The sequence below is a fragment of the Sebastes umbrosus genome, chromosome 8 (genome assembly GCF_015220745.1).
Source record: "Sebastes umbrosus isolate fSebUmb1 chromosome 8, fSebUmb1.pri, whole genome shotgun sequence".
Lineage (NCBI taxonomy): Eukaryota > Metazoa > Chordata > Actinopteri > Perciformes > Sebastidae > Sebastes > Sebastes umbrosus.
In genome coordinates this window covers 16,279,732-16,300,757 of record NC_051276.1, presented here as the reverse complement: position 1 = coordinate 16,300,757, position 21,026 = coordinate 16,279,732, and the positions used below count along the sequence as shown (strand labels likewise).

Sequence of the window (21,026 nt, the reverse complement as noted above, 5' to 3'; positions counted from 1 at the left end):
GCAGGACCGAGCCCTGCCCTACTTAACAGGCTGCGGGGAGGAGGGCAGGCCAAGTTGTCAGCAGCGTAGGTGCTCACTGCTTAGATAAACCTGGAGGATTAGTGGCCCAGTTAAAGTTGGGGCAAAGAGGATTAGCCTCTTCTCTGAGGTGGTGAGAGATTCCCTGTGTCCTTCAGCGCTGCCGGCCTCAGAGAGGGGAGAGAGGAGGAAGAGGAGGAGGAGGATGGGAGGTGAGGGGTGAGGCCCTAGTTATCAGGAGTGAGAATCACCACTGTAGCATTTTAAAGAGGAAAAGGAAAGGTGAGGTGTAATGATGAAAGGTGAAAAGCAGTGGAGCAGTTCATAAATTGTTGCCAGCTTGTGGTTTCATTAGGAAGGCAAAAGCCCGTAATTACTGGCCGGGTGTTACAGCGAGGTCAACGAGACCTGAGATCCACAGGAACAAAATATTTCATAAGCGAACTGCATTCTATAAACTATAACCTATTAAAGGTTATAGTGCTAATAACAGTTAGCACTGACAATTCAATATTTAAGGCTATAATTACAAAATACATATTTGTGCCCTACGGTTTCTGACACAGCTAACAGTCATCTGTCTCAACTGGGATCCCTACATGCGAGAGGAGAGGAGTTTAGACCTCTGCAGCCATCAGCAGGCCAGAGAAGGAACTGCACATGATCATTAACACAACTCAAACATCCTTGTAATGAGTTTTTGAGAATTAGGTTTAATGTGGAGTATAATGAATGTGCATTTTGTAAAAAAAATACACAGAAAATGAAGAACACATTTTTACACATGTAATGTCATCAAAACCTTCTAGGAAAAGATTATATAGATGTTTGGCTTCTCGACTCAGTATGGTAACATGTAGGTTTTTCATGTAATGATTTATAGAACAATGTTGTGATAACAGTGAGATGAATATAAATGTAGATATTTAAATGTTTGTCCAACTAAAACCTACTATCTCTCTCTAGTTAAAACACAAATTAAAATACAAAACTAGACTAAAAAAAATAACAAAAATCTAACATTTTCCATGATAAACTATTCTTTCTTTCTTTTTAATGGGTATTGTTTTCAGCACTTTCCCAAATGTTGTGTTCATTCATTTTACATTCCCTCACAAATTCATATGGGACATTTGGTCAAATTAAATAATTTCTGGCTGATGCTGATTTGTAGCAAATATCCTATAAAATAATTCAATCAATCTTTCAAGTACTGGTGGCAAAACATCTTCAGAAAAAAATCTCATAATTCAGTGCAGGAATTGGAAGACAGACTATTGTATGGTTCATAAAATAAATTCAGTGTTTATTGTTCTGTGCAGCAAATGTACAAACAATATAACAATGCATAACAATGTGTCTCTTTATAAAAGCAATGTACACATAGCGAACAATGACCTGTGACCCTCAACAGTAATGAGTTCGTGAAAATGAATTGTATGGCCTCTCTGCTCTTCATCAAACCCCGTCATGTAGTACAATAACACACATACATGTATACATACAGTAGTTGTGTATAAACAAGATGCTCTACAGGGCAAGGAGCCAATTGCAGTGAAAACACTGCAGCAAATAGGGGGAAGCACATAATGGCGAGGCCCGAGAGTTGATTATGCAAATACCCCAGCTGCAAAGGAACAATAACTCTGGAAATTCAAAGACAAACCATAACACGGAAGGCTATTGTCTCGCATTTGCATATTTGCTTGACAACTATAACCTGCTCATCATGCCCATCTTGTTCAGAACAATGTCTTTGTGTTCATATAATAATGCACACATCAGAAATTGGCATAGTGCATTGTTTCAGTTGAAATGAAGGCTGCGCTGCCTCAGCTGGCGGTCCAAGCCTGAGACTTTGAAACTATTTGATTAATACGGTATAGAAAATGGAGAGAAAATGCTCTTTATAAAATACATATATCCTGTTTCTATACACTGAACCCCCATAGTCTGAACAATAAACATTTTACAATATAATCTGTATGATACATCATATAGGGATTTCTTAGATATAAAGCAAGCGTATAAAAGAAAATTCTATTCTATAAATCTATGAATATTTATTGCAATGATTTCTCCCATTGTGATTATATCTGTAGATGGCATTTCTATCAAAGCTTTTGTTTACACTGCTAATGCCATAATACAGTGATTATGCTTCTGCTAGCTATTAGAAAACCCATGATTCTGTTTTCTGTAACATTATAATGAGACTGCAAATGCTGAAATATTTTGACTCTGTTGAATCCCTGAGTGATCAGCCACTGAAATGCAGAGGTACAGTACATTTTTATAATAACTTTTATATTCTTCTGTGACAAGCAACAAACAAATTACAGCTTATAGTGTCCTTAATACTACTTCTTCTTCTTTTTTAATCTCAGGTTTGGTGTTTTTAATTCTATTTGGTGTTTTTGAGGTCAGTGATTCTTTAAGACGTTGTACATCCAGTGTCTCTGTGTGCTCAGCACTCTGTCCTATTACACTGACTTACTGTAATATTTACTATACTCTCTCCGAACAAAAGGCACATGAAATCTGTGCAAATTAGTACAGTCATTGGCCAAATCGTCCCCTGCAGAGTGATCTCACTGGTGCTGATGGCTCTCCGCTGTCTCCTTATAAGAAGGACAGCACTCCTGCAGGCCTCAGTGCCTTGGTGCCAGTGGGTCCATCTCTATCACCAGATCACGAGGCCGCGGACCCTTACTCAGCTCCACCGCCCGCGGAACCACTGTGGACCAGCGATCTGGAGGGGGATAAAAAGAAGGATTTTCTTTCATCTGTATGAATAAGTTAGTGTGCGCTCCACATGAATATATACTTATTTGTGGATGCATTTATTCATGAGAGCACAGTGAGAATCTCACCTCTCCGCAAGGCTCTGACACTCTGCTGCAACCCGTTGGCTTGGCAGGTCTCGTTCTTGCCTGGATCCTCGTTGATTATCGCCAGGTTCTGATTCCAGTGGCACCAGTTCACCTCATCCACCCTGATATAACAAGACACCATCAGGGTTTGACAGTTTTCTTTGAAGCGGCTTTGGCGCTGCTGAGTGACTGTGATTATGAGTCATGTGCATAATACCTGAAGCACCAGCGTCGGTCCGGGGTGCCGTCCCAGCTCTTCCCCACAGTCACCATCTCCCCGGCTCGAAAAGACTTGCGAAGGCAGACTGGGAAAGAACGCTCGATGTCCAAGATGGTCGTTGCCCACTGTGTGAGTACACATTATGTTTAATGGGAGTATCTAAGCCACTTAAAATAACAAAAAACATAAAATATTTTCTTACTCACCTCTTGTGGTAATTAGTTATGCATATAGTTTGGGTTTTATTTGTTCCGGTTATTAGATATTGATCTTCCTGGTCACAAAGGAAGTCCAGCTGGTCTGGTCTGTCCTCACTTTTTCCTTAACTATTTTAACTTTTTTTAAAACATTTCTATTTGCATATATGTGTGCGTGTGTGTATATATATGTATATATATATATATATACACACATACACCCATATATATACAGTATATATATATATATGGGTATGTGTATGTACACGTATGTATGTGTGTGTATTTGAGTATATACTTCCCCCTTACACCTAATTTTATGTTTTGTTTATTTTTTGTTTATAGCTTATATTGTATATTGTATATTGGTAGAATTTCTATTTTTTTATTCTTATTTTATTCTAACGTTTTTATCTATTCTTTTGTTATTTTACTGCTTATTTGCACCAAAAAAAACAATGCAAATTCCTCATACATCATGTATACCTCATACATCTGGCAATAAACACGGTTCTGATTCTTAATTCTGATTTGTTGTTGTCTATCTATCTATCTTTGCTTAAACCTCTGGGGGGGAAACAAGAATTTCAACAACTTCTGGATTGACTGACATGAAATTTGATACAGAAATCCATGGTGCCTAGTGGATGAATCCTGATGACTTTGGTGATCCCCCGACTTTTCCTCTAGTGCCACCATGAGGTTGACATTTGTGCCTTTTTAGAGGAAATATCTTTAAGGAATACTTTACCCCAAAAATATAATTTGTATATCAATTACTCAACTATGATACTCTGAATTCTTGATAACTTTGTTATTCTGGCATGCCTCTATGGTGAACGGAAACCGGAAGCCGAGGACGGAGAAAATCCTCGATTAATTGAAGCATGGATGTATTAATTGGCTAATTGGGCTCCAGGTTTAAAAACTCGCAGCGCGCATGCGCAATCATGACGGTGGTGGCGGAATGCGGAAGTGTTTTTAAATAGTAGGATTTTGACGAAAACACGTGTGTTTGGGAAGTACTGAGCATACGACTGGATAAATAAGACTTGTTTGGATTATGCTGCACGGATTCTCCATTCACCATGGAGACAGGTAACATGCAGTGAGTAGCCTAATTGATATGCAATTATGCAATTATTCTAATAGATTGACACGCAAATTGGTAAATACATCCATGTGTGAATCACTTTGGCGATCCCTTAACTTTTTAATTAACATTTGATTTGTCCATTACTTTGGTTTATGACCAAATACAGAGAAAGGCCAACACTGTTTTGCAAGACGGGCTTCACTAGATATAACTTTGCGGTTTTGGTGCTTCCGTGTAGTTTGTGTTGGAGTCTTGTCTGAACAGCGTAGCCACACGCGAGAGCGCATGGGATACCGACCCGGGTGATTTATACGTGTAAGAAGTTACAAACAGTCCCTTTAAGCACCAAAAACAAAATTTGTTTCATATGTGTTGGAGTGGAGGCAGAAATATCAGAGAGGAATATCTCAAAACCTGCCAGAAATAGACCGAAATGATCTGCATGATACCAGAGGAGGCTTTGAGACAATGTGTTTTTATAATTTGTGAGAACTGACCCTTTAAGCACTGCCCACCACAAAGAGTCACCTCCTGCTCACCTGAAGCTTCCAGATCTTCTTGCTCTCCTTGGACACCTGTCCCACCGTCTCCCCCATCAAAGCAATCAACATGTTTAGCAGCAAGACAAATGTGAGGATGATGTAGGTGACCAACAGGATGAGGAAGACTGCAGGATACTGTGCACTGTGGATCATGTCTAGTTCTCCCATCCCAATGGTCAGCTTAAAGAGGTCCAGTAGGAAAGCACTGAAGGTGTCTTGGTCCCTGCAGTCGGGGTAGGTGGGACAGCCCCCTTCACACTCTGTGCCTGGTGGAGGACATGGTATCAGCAGGGACACCAGGGCTGTGGGGTGGAAACAGAGGAGGTTGGGTTAATGTGTTTAAGAGCACTTAAAAGAGCATTTCAACATTTTAGGAAAGGTGCTTTTTCGCTTTTTTTTGCTGAAAGTTAGACAAGGAGAACGATCCCACTCTCATGTCTGTACATTGAATATGAAGCTACAGCCAGGAGACAGTTAACTTAGCGTAAATACTGGAAGCAGGGGGAAGTAGTCAGGCACATAACCCAGTAAAACCACAACATAACAATTTTACACTACATTCTTTGTACGGATCAAACAGAAATAATATGAACTTGTGAACCGCTGGGATTAATAGAGCATCCATCCATCACATTTAGAGCTGCAATGATTTATCGATTAGTCGTCAACTATTAAATTAATCGGCAACTATTTTGATAATCAGTTAATTGGTTTGAGTAATTTAAAAAAAAAAGAAAGTCAAATTTCTCTGATTCCAACTTCTTAAATGTGAATATTTTCTGGTTTCTTAACTCCTCTATGACGGTAAATTGAATATCTTTGAGTTGTGGACAAAACAAGACATTTTAGGACGTCATCTTGGGCTTTGGGAAACACTGATCAACATTTTTTTTTACCATTTTCTGACATTTTATAGACCAAACTTCTTATCGATTAATTGAAAAAATAATCAACAGATTGATCGACAATTAAAATAATCCTTAGTTGCAGCCCTAATCACATCCATCGATCCCATCCATCAATCACATCCATCAATCTTTTTTTACCTTTGCACATAGCCAGGCTAGGAGCTAGGGTACACTTAGCTTAGCATAAAATAAAGACTGGAAACAGGGCGAAACACCCTGTTAACTTCATGCTAAAATGTTTCCCAATTGTCAAATTGTCCCTTTAAGTAACGCAGACATACACCTGTAAAGTTAAACCTACCTGATGCATATCCAATCATGAAGAGCACGTACACCAGCAGAAACCTGAAAAGGTCTTTGAAAAGAATCTGTGGACCAAAAATTACAGGAGTGTTATGGATGGTGATATTGAAGGTTAATTCCTTTTCATTAGTTAATGGTCTCCATTATCTAACCTTCTGTATCATGATGCTGTAGGTGCCAGTGAGCTTCAGGCCTCTGGTGAAGTAAAGAGTGTTCATCCAGCCCAGGACAAGTGCAAACACCATCACAGCCACATAGGCCTTAATGCCAGACAGGTAGAGAGCAGCTGTGACTACAATCAGCACAGAGTAGATGAAGCTAGAGAGGACAGAGAGGAGGTGTGTCAAAGAAGCAGTTCCAGTGCTAAAGTGTGTGTGATACTGAAGTAATAGGCTCCATGAAGGCAGGAAGATGTGACTGCTGGCGTTTGGCATTTTGAACAGAATGTAGACATCACAGTCGTGTTGCTAATGATTTAAATCAACACGGTTCTCTGCTCTTTGTTTGGATCATGGGGTTTAATTAAAGATGTAAACTATAAAACATGCCAGGGAGGAGGTTGAGAAATTAATTAGATGACTCAATTTAGAGGATGCAAAATTTGCCTTGAGTAAAAGTCAGAGCTAAAAGAGCTGCTACGGCAGAGGTGAAGAAGAAGGGGGAACCAGGACGGAGGATGGAGACTTACTACAGCAGTTGAAAGGATCCATCAATAAATAAAGACTTCACCCCGGGCCACTTCTTCAAGAAGAGGTCCTTAATCTGGAAAGAGACGCAGAGACATTTCCATAATGACGACAACAACAACAACAACAACAACACAGGTTTGATGCAAGAGACTTGGAGACGGCGGTGAGCAACCAATGATCGATCCATAAAGAGGCGTCGGAGTGTGTTGACTCACATTGGTGAGGAGGAAGAAGATTCCTGATGCCAAGGTGAGAATCTCTCCCGCCATACGCAGGTAGTCAGAGGATGTTGTGTAAGCGTACGGAGGCTGGAAGGAAGGAAGGAAGACAAGACTTAAAGATTAACTCAATCTGGACGTTTTAGCAATGAAATATAATATATATACTGTATATATATATATACAAAATACACCATATCAGTTAAAGGATTAGTTCAATATTTTGGGAACCACACTTATTCACTGTTTTGCCATAGTTAGATGAGAAGATTTAGAATAAACAAATAAGATATAATGTGTTAATTAGAAAAATTAGAGATGCCAGAGGATGGATTTTTTTAAACTTTGGACAGAGCCAGACTAGCTGTTTCCCCCTGCTTTTGGTTTTTATGCTAAATGAAGCTGAGCAGCTGCAGGCTGTAGCTTCACATTTAGTGTACAGATATGAGTGATGTCAATCTTCTCATCTACCTCTTGGCAAGAAAGCAGATAAGCATATTTCCCAAAACTTTTAAATATTCCTTTAATTCAGTGCTGCAAGTGGTCACTTGGTGCAAAATTGGTACAAAGTTGGAATACAAATTTGCTGCTCCGGTACATGATATATTAACATTTCATGTACAAATATTTGCAAAGATATGTGCCTTTCAAAGTAGTGCTATGACGTTGGATGTTATAGGGACTGTGATAAATGCAAATGCAGATGCCACTGTTCTGATGCATAAAAAAGTAAACTTTTTTAACTCAGATTTATGCATATGGTGATGTGTTCTTTAGTTAGACAGTTTTCATAAAATAAATGTAAAAAATCGCAATATATTGTCTTGTTTACAGTATCGCTATATATTGATTCATAACCCTGTATCATGACTACTATCGTATGGTCAGATTCTTGCCAATACACGGCCCTACAAACAGTATTAACTTATCTGATGTACAGCATATGTGGCCTACATATACTGTATATATATATACTAAATAAACAAAAAGTTAAATAGCTGCTATGGGAAAAGATATGTTCATATGGTGTCCTGACAGTTCAGTTCTGCTATGAGATCTGGCCACGCTGTGAAAACGTCTACATTTCCAGTAGTTTGACACCCACCGTTTCCTGTGTTGGGTGATAATAAGCCACTGCGGTGAAGGTGATCATGGTGATGAGGTAGGAAACCACGCTGATATAAAAGGTGACTGCAGCAAACTTCTGCCATTTGGCCCTCAACAGCTCATTGATGGGCTCCACTGCCAGCATCTCATGGCGGTTCTGACAACAGGACCAGAAACATGACACTGATATGTAAGAAAAATAAATTATTTTTGACACACACAGAATCTTTTATCGCACTCGGGTTTTGATGCACCCATACATGTTTTATGTTATGCTTGGTGTCTTGTTGCTCTTAATACTCTGATCTTGAGAGAAACAATATTCAATTTCAGTAGTTTTTATAGTTGGAATAAAAACATGCCCTTGAGCAAAATGTTGTTATTCACCTCATTGCGGCTGGTGTAGACCAGGATTTCCAGCACAGACGGTTCCTCTCCACATGTATCCAGTGAAGACAGATCATAGAGGGAGGAGTACACCGGCCCATATGCCCAGTCCTTAAACTTCCGTGACAGATGACGAACTTCCTCATCTTTGATCTCACGTCGGATAATGTGCTGAAAAACCTGGAGGAACATGAAGAAGCTGACCTATTGACCTTTGACTTAATAATATTATGGCCTGGAGAATTGTGATGATAACTTCTTTTATTATACTGATGCTGTTTGACGCACTGATGCATCGTTCTCCCTACCCCGATCTTGCCCAGTTTGGCGGCCATCATGAGGGGTGACATGCCGTCGTTGTTGAAAACCGTCTCCAGGCTGCAGTCTGGGTAGAGCTTGGCACTCTTGATTAGCAGCAGGTCGTACATCTTTGTGAGGAAACGCGTGTTGTCCTTGGTGTTGTCCGCAATGTGCACTAGGGCGTGCAGCACCGTGTTTCCACGTGAGTCCTGGCGCCGCAGGTCGACCTTCTTGTGTGGATTCTCAGTCAGGTAGTGCACTATGTTAGGCTGATTGGTGCATGCAGCTAGTGAGAGAGGCAGCTCACCTAGGCAAACAGAGAGAGGGCACTCACTTCATACTGAATTCACAGGAGATTAAAGGAACTGTATTTCAGATTAAAAATAAGCAAATCAACAGGAGGGTTAATTAAGAAGTGTAGCTGGCGTCTGTATGTTTTTGCAAAGCATACTAAACATGGATCAAAGATTCGACTTAAATCCCCGCTATGAAAACAGCACAATTAGCAGTTGTTTGAGGGAGGGGCGCAATGGGGCCAGAGTGCCAAAAGCAGCTGCTGAAAATGAGCCGTTGCCATGGGTGACAGATTACTTTGTCACCTCGCATAGAAACGCTCCTCTTCATGGATTTGCACGGGTGCATGCAGAGTGTTAGCGTGAGTCTAAATCCCATTAGCCATCAGCCCTGCCAGGTTCCTGTTCACCTCGCTGCAAAGCTCCGCAGCAAATTACTCACACTGTGCCCGGACACGCTGGGATTTAGGAATGACAACCGTGCTAAGTGCAAATAGAAATCATCTCCTCTGTGATGAGTGAGAAATATAACGCATGAATGTAATCAAATAAACAATTCTTAAAATTGGGTTGGGTAAAAAATAAAACGGAGTCCATAACAAGCTACCTTTCTTTCTGTGTTTTTGGAGAACAACATTAAAATCAATTATATCTGCTATAATTATCTTCAGAATGCTAAAAGGACACACTTATGAATGAAAACCTATTTTTTTTTCTGGTACCACATACTGTGATGTAGGAGGTTGTACCTCAACAGACATCACAGAGGGCAGTGTTGAGTTAATTTACAGCCTCTGATGTATTTTTCCTCTCTTCCAGGTCAGTGGAGTCCTGCCCAGAGGAGGGTCAGCACAGGATGTTTACTTTTCTTCACTGCAGAACACAGACACCTTTCACTGGACAACCACTTGAACATATGACATAATGCTAGTCTTTTCATGTGTTTTTTGGAGCACCACTAAATGACAGCTTCTCGTACGATACATCAGAAAACATCTGGCTCTGAGGTGGACCTCTGGACCACAGCAGTATCCTGACTGCGTTTGCTCAGCCAAAACCTGCCACGTTAAAAAGAGCGAGGGTGGGGTCTTATGTCATTTCTCCATGGCAACAGAGATTTCTTTGCCAGGACCATGTACCAACTATGTTATCTTGGCAGTTGCTGTAGTGCACATTGCATTGATGTCAACTCTGTGCTGTAAAAGACAGAATAACCACTTGTGAGTAAAGCAGAAACTCTTGAGGGGAAACTAAAAGAGCGACCAATGAAGTCATAGAAACCACAGACGCACCACATCTTTACAACTCTATGAGGCAGAAAATACAGTATTAGTTTTCCAGACGTCTTCCTGTGACCGTCTGCCTACCTAAGGATAGAGTAAAAGGTTGGCTGAAAACGGAAATACAGAAGCACAATGAACTCTTTTGTTTCCACACTAGATTTATGTGCCAACAAAGGTCATTACCAAAGTAGAAGTAGCCCCCCTCGTCCCTGGGCTGGAAGAAGCGTCCCCTGGCCTGGGCGTGAACATCAGCTCCCAGCTCCACCAGCAGCTCCACATACTGCTTACAGCGTCGCTCTATAGCAATGTGGAGCGCCGTCTGGCCTGACAACGCAAAAAAGCACAATAATACAGAAACATTTTGAATATTTTTAGTATTCAACAGTGCTGTTATTTGTGCTGTGTTCAAATTGAATAAATATCAGCTAAAAGAATGTGTATTCCAAGAGTAATTATTAAAAAGCACAAGAGACGGAGTTCACTCTGTCCTGTCTACAGGATTTTGCCCAATTATGAGCGTGAGCGCTGAGGTCATAAAAAACTGCATAAAAGCCACAAAGGGTTAGGGCTACGTTTATGTGCAGGTTGTTTCAATGGGGTCAAAACCAGTAGAAACTAAACCCTTAAAAGTTTTTATGTTGTCATGTAAAAAGCGTTTCCTGAATGAGCAAAAACGGCTTCTTTTTTTATAACTGACTGACTACTTGTGAAAAGTAAAGACATTAGGTAAACGCACAAATCATGGAGAAAACTAAGAAGAGCAATACCACATCTTGTGTTTCAAGGTTTTCTTTAAACCTATTTTTGCAAAGGTGAAAAGGCTTCCTTCGTCAAAACACTAAGGGATGAAAGTCAAACAAATGAGGCCTGGATCTCCTCTCATTTACAGAGCTGTAAATAGATACAGTACATAATGTAAATACAGCCCTTTTCCCCATAATGGGGCCTCAACAACCAGACAACACTGTCTCTGCCAGCTTCAACTCAGTAGAATATGAAGAGATCACCGTCTTGTATAAATCTGCAAAATTCTAATTACTTATTTCTTTAAAAAAAACTCCTTTAAATTACAAATGACATTTCTGTAACTGCATATTATCATTATTGGGTTATGTCCATACCTCTGTAGTAGACATCCCTGAAGGGCGTATTTATGAACTCTCTGAGGTTTCCCGTCTTCTCTGCTACGTCCACCAGCAGTGGGATGGTGACGTTCTGCCCTCCGTAAAGGTTCAGCAGGGCTTTAGGCAGACATGTCTTACCCGTGGATAGCTCTGGTGGAAAAATGAAATTAAAACAAAGAATCTTTATTTAAGAACACCTTCATCAACACTACCCATCATGTTCCAGATGTGTTCATTTGAATTACTGGATGTTATTTAGCACTATCAATTACATAAAAATGGATATTGTTGGAATATTTTTTTCATGACTTGAATTGTTAATGTTTAGGTTGGTTTGGTCAAGTTTGCATTCGTACTACTAAAGGCAGAAGCTGAACATTTCAACCATTTATCCAGTACTTTTAGCTACAATTGCAACTGTTTATCCCTAACATTTAGCTATTTTATCCATTTATCCATTACATTTAGCGGTTTTACATGTTTAGCTATTTATATCAACTGTTTATCCATTACTTTTAGTTAACTATTTGAAGTGTTTATTCATTACTTTTAGTTAACTATTTCACCATTCATCCATTACTTTTGAATTGTTTAGACTTCTCCACTTGCTTGCTAACGTTAATTCATTTTTACACACTCTTGATTTCAACATGTGGTGTTCAGGAGGTGTCTCAGCTTACTCAATATGTGGATATATATTCTTAAATCAAATTGTAATTACTACTCCACAATCTTTTCACATACCGACTGGTAACTGCAGAAGTACCCCCTCGGGTAGAAGAACCCCTGGTTGGGAATCTACTGTCATATAACATGTGACTTCCTGGTGTGTCGGTTTAAATCTACTGGGAATGAGTAACGGAAGAAGATAAATAGTTTTGGGAATTGTCGCATGCAAATAATTAAGTAGGGTTCATAAGATCAAACTGTAAAAGACAGGGGTCAAGAAAGCCCTTCACTATTTTTAGTCTTTCTGAAAAAAACACTTTAAAGCCCTGTTTAACTCTCTGAGGGAGATGACAGTTTGCTGTGATTTCTCTCTGCTCCCTGTTATAAGCCTAAAATAATGTTTTCTCACACACAGGAAGCTTTCCATGGGCCTGCCTCTAGTAGGAAAAAGACTCAACTCCACCTTTTCCCTCTTGCATCCTTTGAGCGAAAAACAGCGGAGATAGAGGAGCAGGGGAATACAAAAGGCCAAAGGAAAAAACGTCACTAGATAAGACTGAGTTTCTGCTTCAGAGCAAATGCAGAGTCGACATTCAAGAGAGAGAATTTCGACAGAAACTGTGTGAAAGAGTGAGAAATGAATCTGTCATCTGCATCACAAAAATGGCCCTCCTATCCAAACACAAACCCATTTTGTTCCCTTGTAGTCTAGTGTAGTTGTAGTAGTTGTAGTGTAGTTTCAATACACAGATATCTGATGTGACAACCTACACATTTTAGTCTCACCTCTGAACTCCTCATCAGTTAACCTCTTTTCGTGACTTTGCAGGTACTCCAACAGGCCCTCAAGAGCCTCGGGGTCTGCACGTGACACGCCATCGAAGAGGAGGGAGCGGTTGAATACTTTCATCACTTTCGGTGGGTCTGAGTTTTGTTCATCATCACAGGACATCTCAGCTTTACTAAGGAGACACAAAATCATGACATAATGTCACACATTCACTGTAAGATGCAAACTGATTACAACTAATCTGTTGAAGGCCTTCTGTTGAGTTCCTTTTGATTCTTTTTACATTTCATTGACATAAAACTAAGAATTGAATGGGTGTTTGATTCACAAACCATCTTTTGAGCAGTCGTCCACACCCTAGAGTGCTCCAGTAAATAGACCTCTGTGCGTATGGGACAGGTAGGGCAGCCTAAATATTACCTCAACGGCTGCAGAGAGACCAACAACAGGCTCTCTGTCAGCTCCGTAAATGGGCTGAATGAGAGACTGCTTGGTCCACAGTGTGTGTGTGTGTTTTATGTGTACATACTTCCTCATGTGGCACACCTCTGTCTACAGAGTGGTAGTTGTAGGAGGTTTTTATTTTCATGACAACATTTTTCCAAGCCAGCCCTTTTGTCCCTGGAAAGAACATCTAGTCTATGTACACTACTGTTAAGTCAGAAACACGTAAACTAAAAAGCCTAAAGGAGCACACAACTATCAAATCTTTCAAACACACATTATTGTAGTTTAGAGATAGTGAGGCCCCTTCTCACCCTCTTGGGAGCTTCTTCCTGCGTCGCTTCTGGTTGCTGGTGTTCCTGCAGGTACCATAGTCAAAGAGCGAGTCCATGGGTGCTTTCTTGGGGCCTGGAACCACATTTGACTCATATATGGTGGATTCCAGTAGGTCCATAGGGGTCGAGATGCCCTTCTTGAAAGCACCCTGGAACTTCATCCGCAGGTTCTGTCTGCCGTCGGCGGGCTGGCCGGGCTGAACCAGCTCCAGGGCTGAATCCTGACTCGTGTCCTGAGTTGATGGGGAGCCATCCTCGTTCTCAAACAGGTGGGAGAGCTCAGACAGGGCGAGCGCTGCGTCGCCCTCAGGCTGAGCGGCCCCGCCATCACCTGAGTCCACAGAGAGAGCGGCTCTGGCAGGAACAGAGCTGAGGGTGTCGGCCTTGGACAAGGCAAGGTGGCACCTTCGGAGGAGAGCAGAACGGCCCTGGAATAAACAAAATGTTCTGGGTGTGAGCTGCGTGGCCTTTAGGTAGTCAGGAAAGTCTTGTACAAATGGAAAAAGACACAGGGATGCTTTATTCTGTTTAAATTCAATCAGACATTTATGATCGTGTGAAATAGGAACGTTTCACTACTTACATATTTTATAACTCAGAAACTATCATCTTAAAACATTTGGCTTAGGGATCTTTTGTCATCTCCAGCATTTAGACGTTTATTTCTGCTATGAACAGGTGCATCTCATTTATATAATTTATATCCTTTCTTTCCTCAGTTGCATCTTGCTTATTCAAGCAGCATTAAGAGAAGTTGGATGCCCTTGATGATGGTGAACCTGATCAATTTCCAGGTCACATGAGGAAGGATGAAGGAGGATGTACAAATAACAGATGTGAGATGCAGCCGGCAGGAATCACCAACAGGCCAAATTGCCTAAAAGGTAAGAACCTCAGCAAAGTATGAACAAATAAGATGCCTTTTTTTACTCAGTTAATGTTATTATTGTTGGCATGAATTCAGATGAGTAAGTACTGCAGGAAATAGCAAAGGTGACAAAGATCTTACGCTAGCCACTGTGATAAGAGCAAAGTGGACAAATAATAAAACAAATAAACTAATTGTATTAAGACTACAATTCCCAAACCAACCCTGGGAATTCCCACTTGCAATTTGAAGCAGATTTTAAAGCACACATTTGGCATTTAACCAGTCTGTACCTCGTTCATCCCTTTTATCACAATGATGTGCCAAATTCCTCTTCAGGGGAAACTGGAAATGATGCTGAAGCATGTGGGCGTCCTGTAGAAACAAAAAAAGAGTCATCATCAACTGACACAGAAGTTCAGACAAAAAAAGATCTGTAGCTCCTGAGTGATATAAAAAGAGCTCTGTAGGTTTGGGATATGTGTGGAAAAAGTAGGAAAGGACTGATGCCAACACCAATAGCACGGCTGTGAGTCCGGCCTCTCATTGGTCAGACGGATATGTTTTCTCTTGGATCACACCACCTGACTCACTCGTTACAACTAGTGCTTCTCTGCACACACAGACACACACTTTACTGCTACAGGATGATATCACAGGGGAATTTGTACAACATGACATCCTCACATGTTCCCCCTGAAGCTTCCTTTCAAAACCATACGCTTTACTGAGTTTGTTCATGACATTGACAACCTATCTAAGCCAGACTGCAAAGGAGCAACACAAACAGGGGAGCTGGGGTCCCACTAAGGGGGAGGCATGACTCACAACTCTGTCTGACAGACAGGGATTATCATGCCTTTACACCTCAACGGGCATTTGATAGTAAAAAGACGGAGGAACAAAGAGAGGCTGGCCTTAATAAAAAAAAACTGTACAACACCTCTCAAGGGATGGGGAGGGGGACACAAAGGAGGACAGCCTGCAGGACAGATAATAATGCACTATACTCACTTTTAACAGTCTCTTCTGCACTATATTCACTTTTTTAATAGTCGTGTATCACAGCTGTTACCCTGCAGTATATTCAGTTTTAACAGTTTTCTTCATCTCCTTGTATTTTTATATCTGGTATATTTTTTTGTACTTTGCACTACTAACTTTTTTACTGCCTTTTTACCAACATGTTTTGCACTATGGAGCTGTGATGCTGGAAACTTGAATTTCCCTCAGGATCAATAAAGTTACTACCTATCTATCTATCTATCTATCTATCTATCTATCTAATAAACTATTATAAGAGTAAAGGATTTAGTTGTTAAGTGGAGGATCCACTGTGTATTAAACCTGTCAGAGTGATAAAACAGGATCTGAAATAAAAGACCCCAAAGCTCACATATTATCCACTTATTGGGTCAGGGAGTGAAAATCCACTTGTGAAAGTTTATAAATGTGAGTGACTCTATAATGCAGCCTCAGAGATGTGGGACTTCCTGCTCACTGTCACTGCTGATGTGACATTATCCAGAGCAGGAGAAGCTGAAGGCTCTGTTTGGAGCCAAAAGGCTGCTGGGAATAAAAGTAAGCACAAAAAGATCTAATATTTTAAATAATATAATAATAAAATAAAATAATGTATATAATATAAAATAATAGATTTCAAGGTTTTGGAGGTCCATACCATAGAAAAAACAAACAAACGAAAAAAATCCCACAAAGGTATGGATTAATTGGACATAAATAAAAAGAAACATAAAAATACACATTTCTAAAAAGGAGTATTAAAATCATTAAAAGTCGACTCAAACAATGTCTTAATAATTATAATAAACTGTTAAGTATTTCCCCCTAACACAAACCAATTTATATAAGATAAGATTCATTCAAAGGCATTTAATGAAGAATAAGGATTCGAGATGTTACTTACCTTGATCTAATCTGTTGGTGTTATTTTGTGTTTCTTCAAAAATAAACTAGTCCGCAGCTTTTTTCCATAGTTTGAAACTTATTCTCTCTCTCTGGTGTTGGACGCTTCTCTGCTGCCTCCTCAGGTTCAGTGTGACTCCTGCCAGATGACACTAAATGCTTTGACTTCAATCTCAGTATCCCTCTGATTCATGTGTCCTACCGCCGGTACAGTCCACCAGAACAACGGATACTTTCACACCGAGGGCGTCATTTTCGTGGGAGGACATAGGAGACATTCTGTCCCCCCACCTTTTTTAGAAGGCAATATGCATTGGACCTCTCCACTTCTCACAGTCCGAAAACTAACTCGTACTAGGACCACGCAGAAACAACGCCCGCTCCCCTCCCCTCTGTCCCAGGAAGAAAGACGACAAGAGGCGAAACTCTGGTGCTTTTTTGACAACAGCCGCTAGATGGGCGCTGCCGCCATTTTGGACCGAAAACGCCAAAGAGTCCATTGTTTGTCATGGATGTAAAAACGAGACGTCTGCAAATCAGAGGATCATTTTTTTAGTTCAAAGTCTTTTTATTGGTATTCTGTACAAAATCCAATAAATCACAGAAATAATTGTATAAACAAATTATATCCCCCCCACACCCCCATCCCTATAACAATATTATTGCACCATTAAATAAGCAGAATTAATTTCATAAACAATTACATTTATACATATAAATTAATTCAATCCGATAGAAACATAAACAAAACATATACAAAATAAAAAAGGAAAAAGGAAAGGACCAAAAACACAAAAAGATAAGTAAATTAAAAATTATAATAATAATTAAAAAAAAGAGGATAATTTTTTGAGGTAAATCAACTCCCCAGTATGAACACTTAAAGCTGCAGTGGGTAGAATTGGAACAAATATGATTTTAAATTTTTATAAAACGGTCACTATATCCAGACAGTAGTGCATGAGACAGGTAATCTGAAAAAAATCATGTGCCTCTGTGTCCTCTGGTGTTCTCCGGTACGAGGGAGTATTAGGGCCACATTGAGGGGGAAAAAAATCAGAGATTTTATTACGAGAATAAAGTTATAACTTTACGAGAAAAAAACGTCGTAAAATTAAGAGAATAAAGTCATAAATTTAGGAGAAAAAAAGTCGTAATATTACGAGGATAAAGTCATAAATTTAGGAGAAAAAAAATCGTAATATTACGAGGATAAAGTCGTAACTTTACAAGAAAAAAGTCGTAATATTAGGAAAACATATTACCAGCAACCAACAAAACGGGCGAGAGGACTGAGCCTGCTTCTGGACGGGTAGCAGCTGTTTGTCTCGGTTTATTTCTTCGGAATAAATGCAGTTTCTTGCACAATCTTTTGAAGGTCCTGATACTGATGATAATGTGGTGCTGATGTACCAAAAGATTAAGTATTTTCTTATTTGTGAAACCTTTACTAAAGTATAACTTCACAAGATGCTCCACGTTCCTCATTTTCACACAGGCGGCACGTAAAACTTATGAGTTTATTTTCGTCATATTACGACTTTTTTCTCGTAAAATTGCAACATTATTCTCGAAATCTCCGATTTTTTTTTTTCCTCAATGTGGCCCTAATACTCCGTCGTACTCCGGTGCTCCTAATGGCATCTGAAAGATTTCACAGACTGGATGAAAACAACCAATCAGAGCCGAGCTGGAGCCTGCCGTCTCTGAGCAGCTGTCAATCACTCACATACTCCAATCAAACGGTCAAACTAGGCAGCGCTGATCAAATATGAATTAATATTTAGTTACTGTAATGCCTATTTCTCACCTCATATGTTTTCAGAATCATCTTGTAGTGCACTGTTTAGCTGTAAAATGAGAAAGTTTGTGACCCGACAGCCATGTTGAGAGCAGTTGAGGAAATATCAAGCACCACCCACCAGCCAGAGCAAACTCTCTACACAGTACACTTCCATGTTTTGGTACAGTTGGCTTTCACACCTGATGTGAACCGTACTGAAGTACACATAAACCATACTCCAGACCACCTTTTTAAGTGGACTTGAGTACGGATCGGCGAACCATGCCCGAGTACGATACGGAGCGTTCACCTTATTCAAACAAACTGGACTTTGGGGTCAAGTGTACTCAGATCCGGGCCCGTGTCCCTGATGTGAAAGCACCAGCAAGAATCTTCAGGTTTGTCCAAATCTTGCGTATCTTTGTCATTTTTTCATGAACATTATGCAATTCTCCACTTTCCAGTGTCGTCGTCGTCATCTTCTTCTTCTTTGCGTTCTTTGGGGTATTGCATTGCCAACTTTTAATTGCATACCGCCATCCACCATACCAAACTACGTAGAACAGCATCTATTTTACATTAGTCTGTAATACACTTTCCAATGTCGATTCTAACTATAAATTATATAAACGTGTACTATTGTTGTATGATTTTTACTTTAACTATAAGTTGTGTTACATGTAAAGACAGGTGCTTTTATTTGTCACACACTTTTAGATGCAGCCTCAATGGATGACCTTCCGGAAGAAGAGGAACGTTATACAAACCAACTGAGACATCTTCTCTGTGCTGAAGCTCTGAGGTAGGATGTTTTTTTTCATCACCAGCTGGGTTGTGTTTGATATTGTTGAATATTGAAAGTATAAACATATTTTAAATTCATTGGCCTCTTTAGCCTTGTCATGAACTTGAAAACTCATTCAGACACATTCAGATATCATTCGGTGTGATTTAGACTTCCCGAGAATTTAGACTTCACGAGAATATTGTTATCTCTGATGTCCAGAACTTCAGAATACCTGAAGCTGAAATTAAAGCCCATTTAAGGGTCGTGTCTAGAAGGTTACCCCCAAGTTTAGAAAGCGATGACCCATCCTAACCTTAAGAATTCAAGGTCAATGCCTGACTGTAACATCTTGGGAGAGTTTCACAACTTTGGGGTTACCTTCTAGACACGATCCCATTTAAGGAGCTCATTAGTCTTCTTGGATGGTTCACAGAGAAAAGAAACAAGGTGTTGGGGAGGGGCAGAAGACTGGATGGAGAAGAGGACGTTAAGGAGACGAGGACATCAAGGTGAGGAGAGATGGACCTGAAAAACATTACCGTCTGTACACAGCTGAAAACTGCAACAGTCAAATGACAGTGATTTTTATATTTGAATGATTGTGTGTCTGTAATGTGTTTTTTTTTGTGTCTCAGTCCAGAAATTGCTGGATAAAAACATTTAAATTTATGCTTTTACATGTAGCTGGACAGAAACATTCTCCAGTCTCTAAATGAAATATTGGATTTCTGTGACTGTTTGCATATTTTGTCTCACAGGTGCTTATGTGAATAATTTTTACTCCAATTTTCAGAAATCACAGACCTGAACCTTGATTCCCGTATTTTAAAATTGAACACCATAAAACACGTCTATGCATTTATGAATTTCCATCACAGAATGTTTTCCTGTTAATTACAGAACAAACGGCTGATGTGTTTTTTGTATAGAAATCTGAAATGAAATGAGCTCGATGCTGGATGAACTCACAGAGTAAGGAAACACCAGTAAAGAAAAATAATATCTCAATACTATGATTATTTTTTCAGATTTTTTATTCATTTTTTAAAGATGTTTATCTGGAATTTTAGCCTTTTTTTATTAGTAGAGGTTGTAGCAGAAAGGGGGAAAAGAGAGAAAAAACACAGACGCATGGCCTTTGAATAATTCACATTCCCAAACGTCGGTATACCTGTAGCCATACTCGGGTGTATCTGTACACCATCAGGTCCATCCACTGTTGACGGCGATTCACACACACTTATCTCAATTAATAACTTGCATGCAACCAAACAAATATGACTCAATTAGATCCTGAATATGACGGCTAAAGACTAGAGTGCCTCTTCAGGTAAATAACACACCTGCCCTGTGATTACTGATCGTTACTGATGCTTCCTATTTGTATTTTCCTCTTCATACCACCTACTGTGCAAAAGGGGAATTACCACAAGTGGACACAGAACTAATTCATATACAAACATATAACCTAATGAAGACAATACAAAAATGTCTCAAACAAGAACAAAGTATTCATTAGAAATACATATACTATTATTAAATATAAATGTCTAATTGATACCTCTAAAGAATATAATAATATAATATAATAATATAATATATGTAATATAATATATATATAATATAATATGTATAATATGTAATATAATATAATATAATATATAATATAATATATATATATATAATATGATATATCATATATCATATTATATATATAATATAATATAATATAATATAATATAATATAATATAATAATAAATATAATCACTGATTGATAACAGTATTCATTCCTACTAAAGTCTGCAATGGTGCTAGTTTGGCAAACTCTATGATGCAGTTCCTACCTGTGACCACTGGAGGACATT

At 39.4% G+C, this 21,026-nt stretch overlaps 1 protein-coding gene across 1 annotated transcript; it reads right to left on the bottom strand.

The window, feature by feature from the left end:
- Positions 1-1,293: 1,293 nt before the first annotated feature.
- trpv4 (transient receptor potential cation channel, subfamily V, member 4) lies at positions 1,294-16,906 on the bottom strand. The gene is made up of 17 exons (XM_037776595.1): positions 16,592-16,906; positions 14,958-15,039; positions 13,776-14,224; positions 13,014-13,189; positions 11,556-11,708; positions 10,618-10,758; positions 8,867-9,165; positions 8,559-8,738; positions 8,170-8,328; positions 7,062-7,154; positions 6,846-6,919; positions 6,310-6,475; positions 6,156-6,222; positions 4,944-5,248; positions 3,109-3,236; positions 2,892-3,013; positions 1,294-2,770 (listed from the first exon to the last, which is right to left on the bottom strand). Exons 2-17 carry the CDS (start codon positions 14,964-14,966, stop codon positions 2,670-2,672), a joined length of 2,622 nt encoding a protein of 873 aa, XP_037632523.1. The 5' UTR covers positions 14,967-15,039; positions 16,592-16,906; the 3' UTR covers positions 1,294-2,669.
- Positions 16,907-21,026: the final 4,120 nt, after the last annotated feature.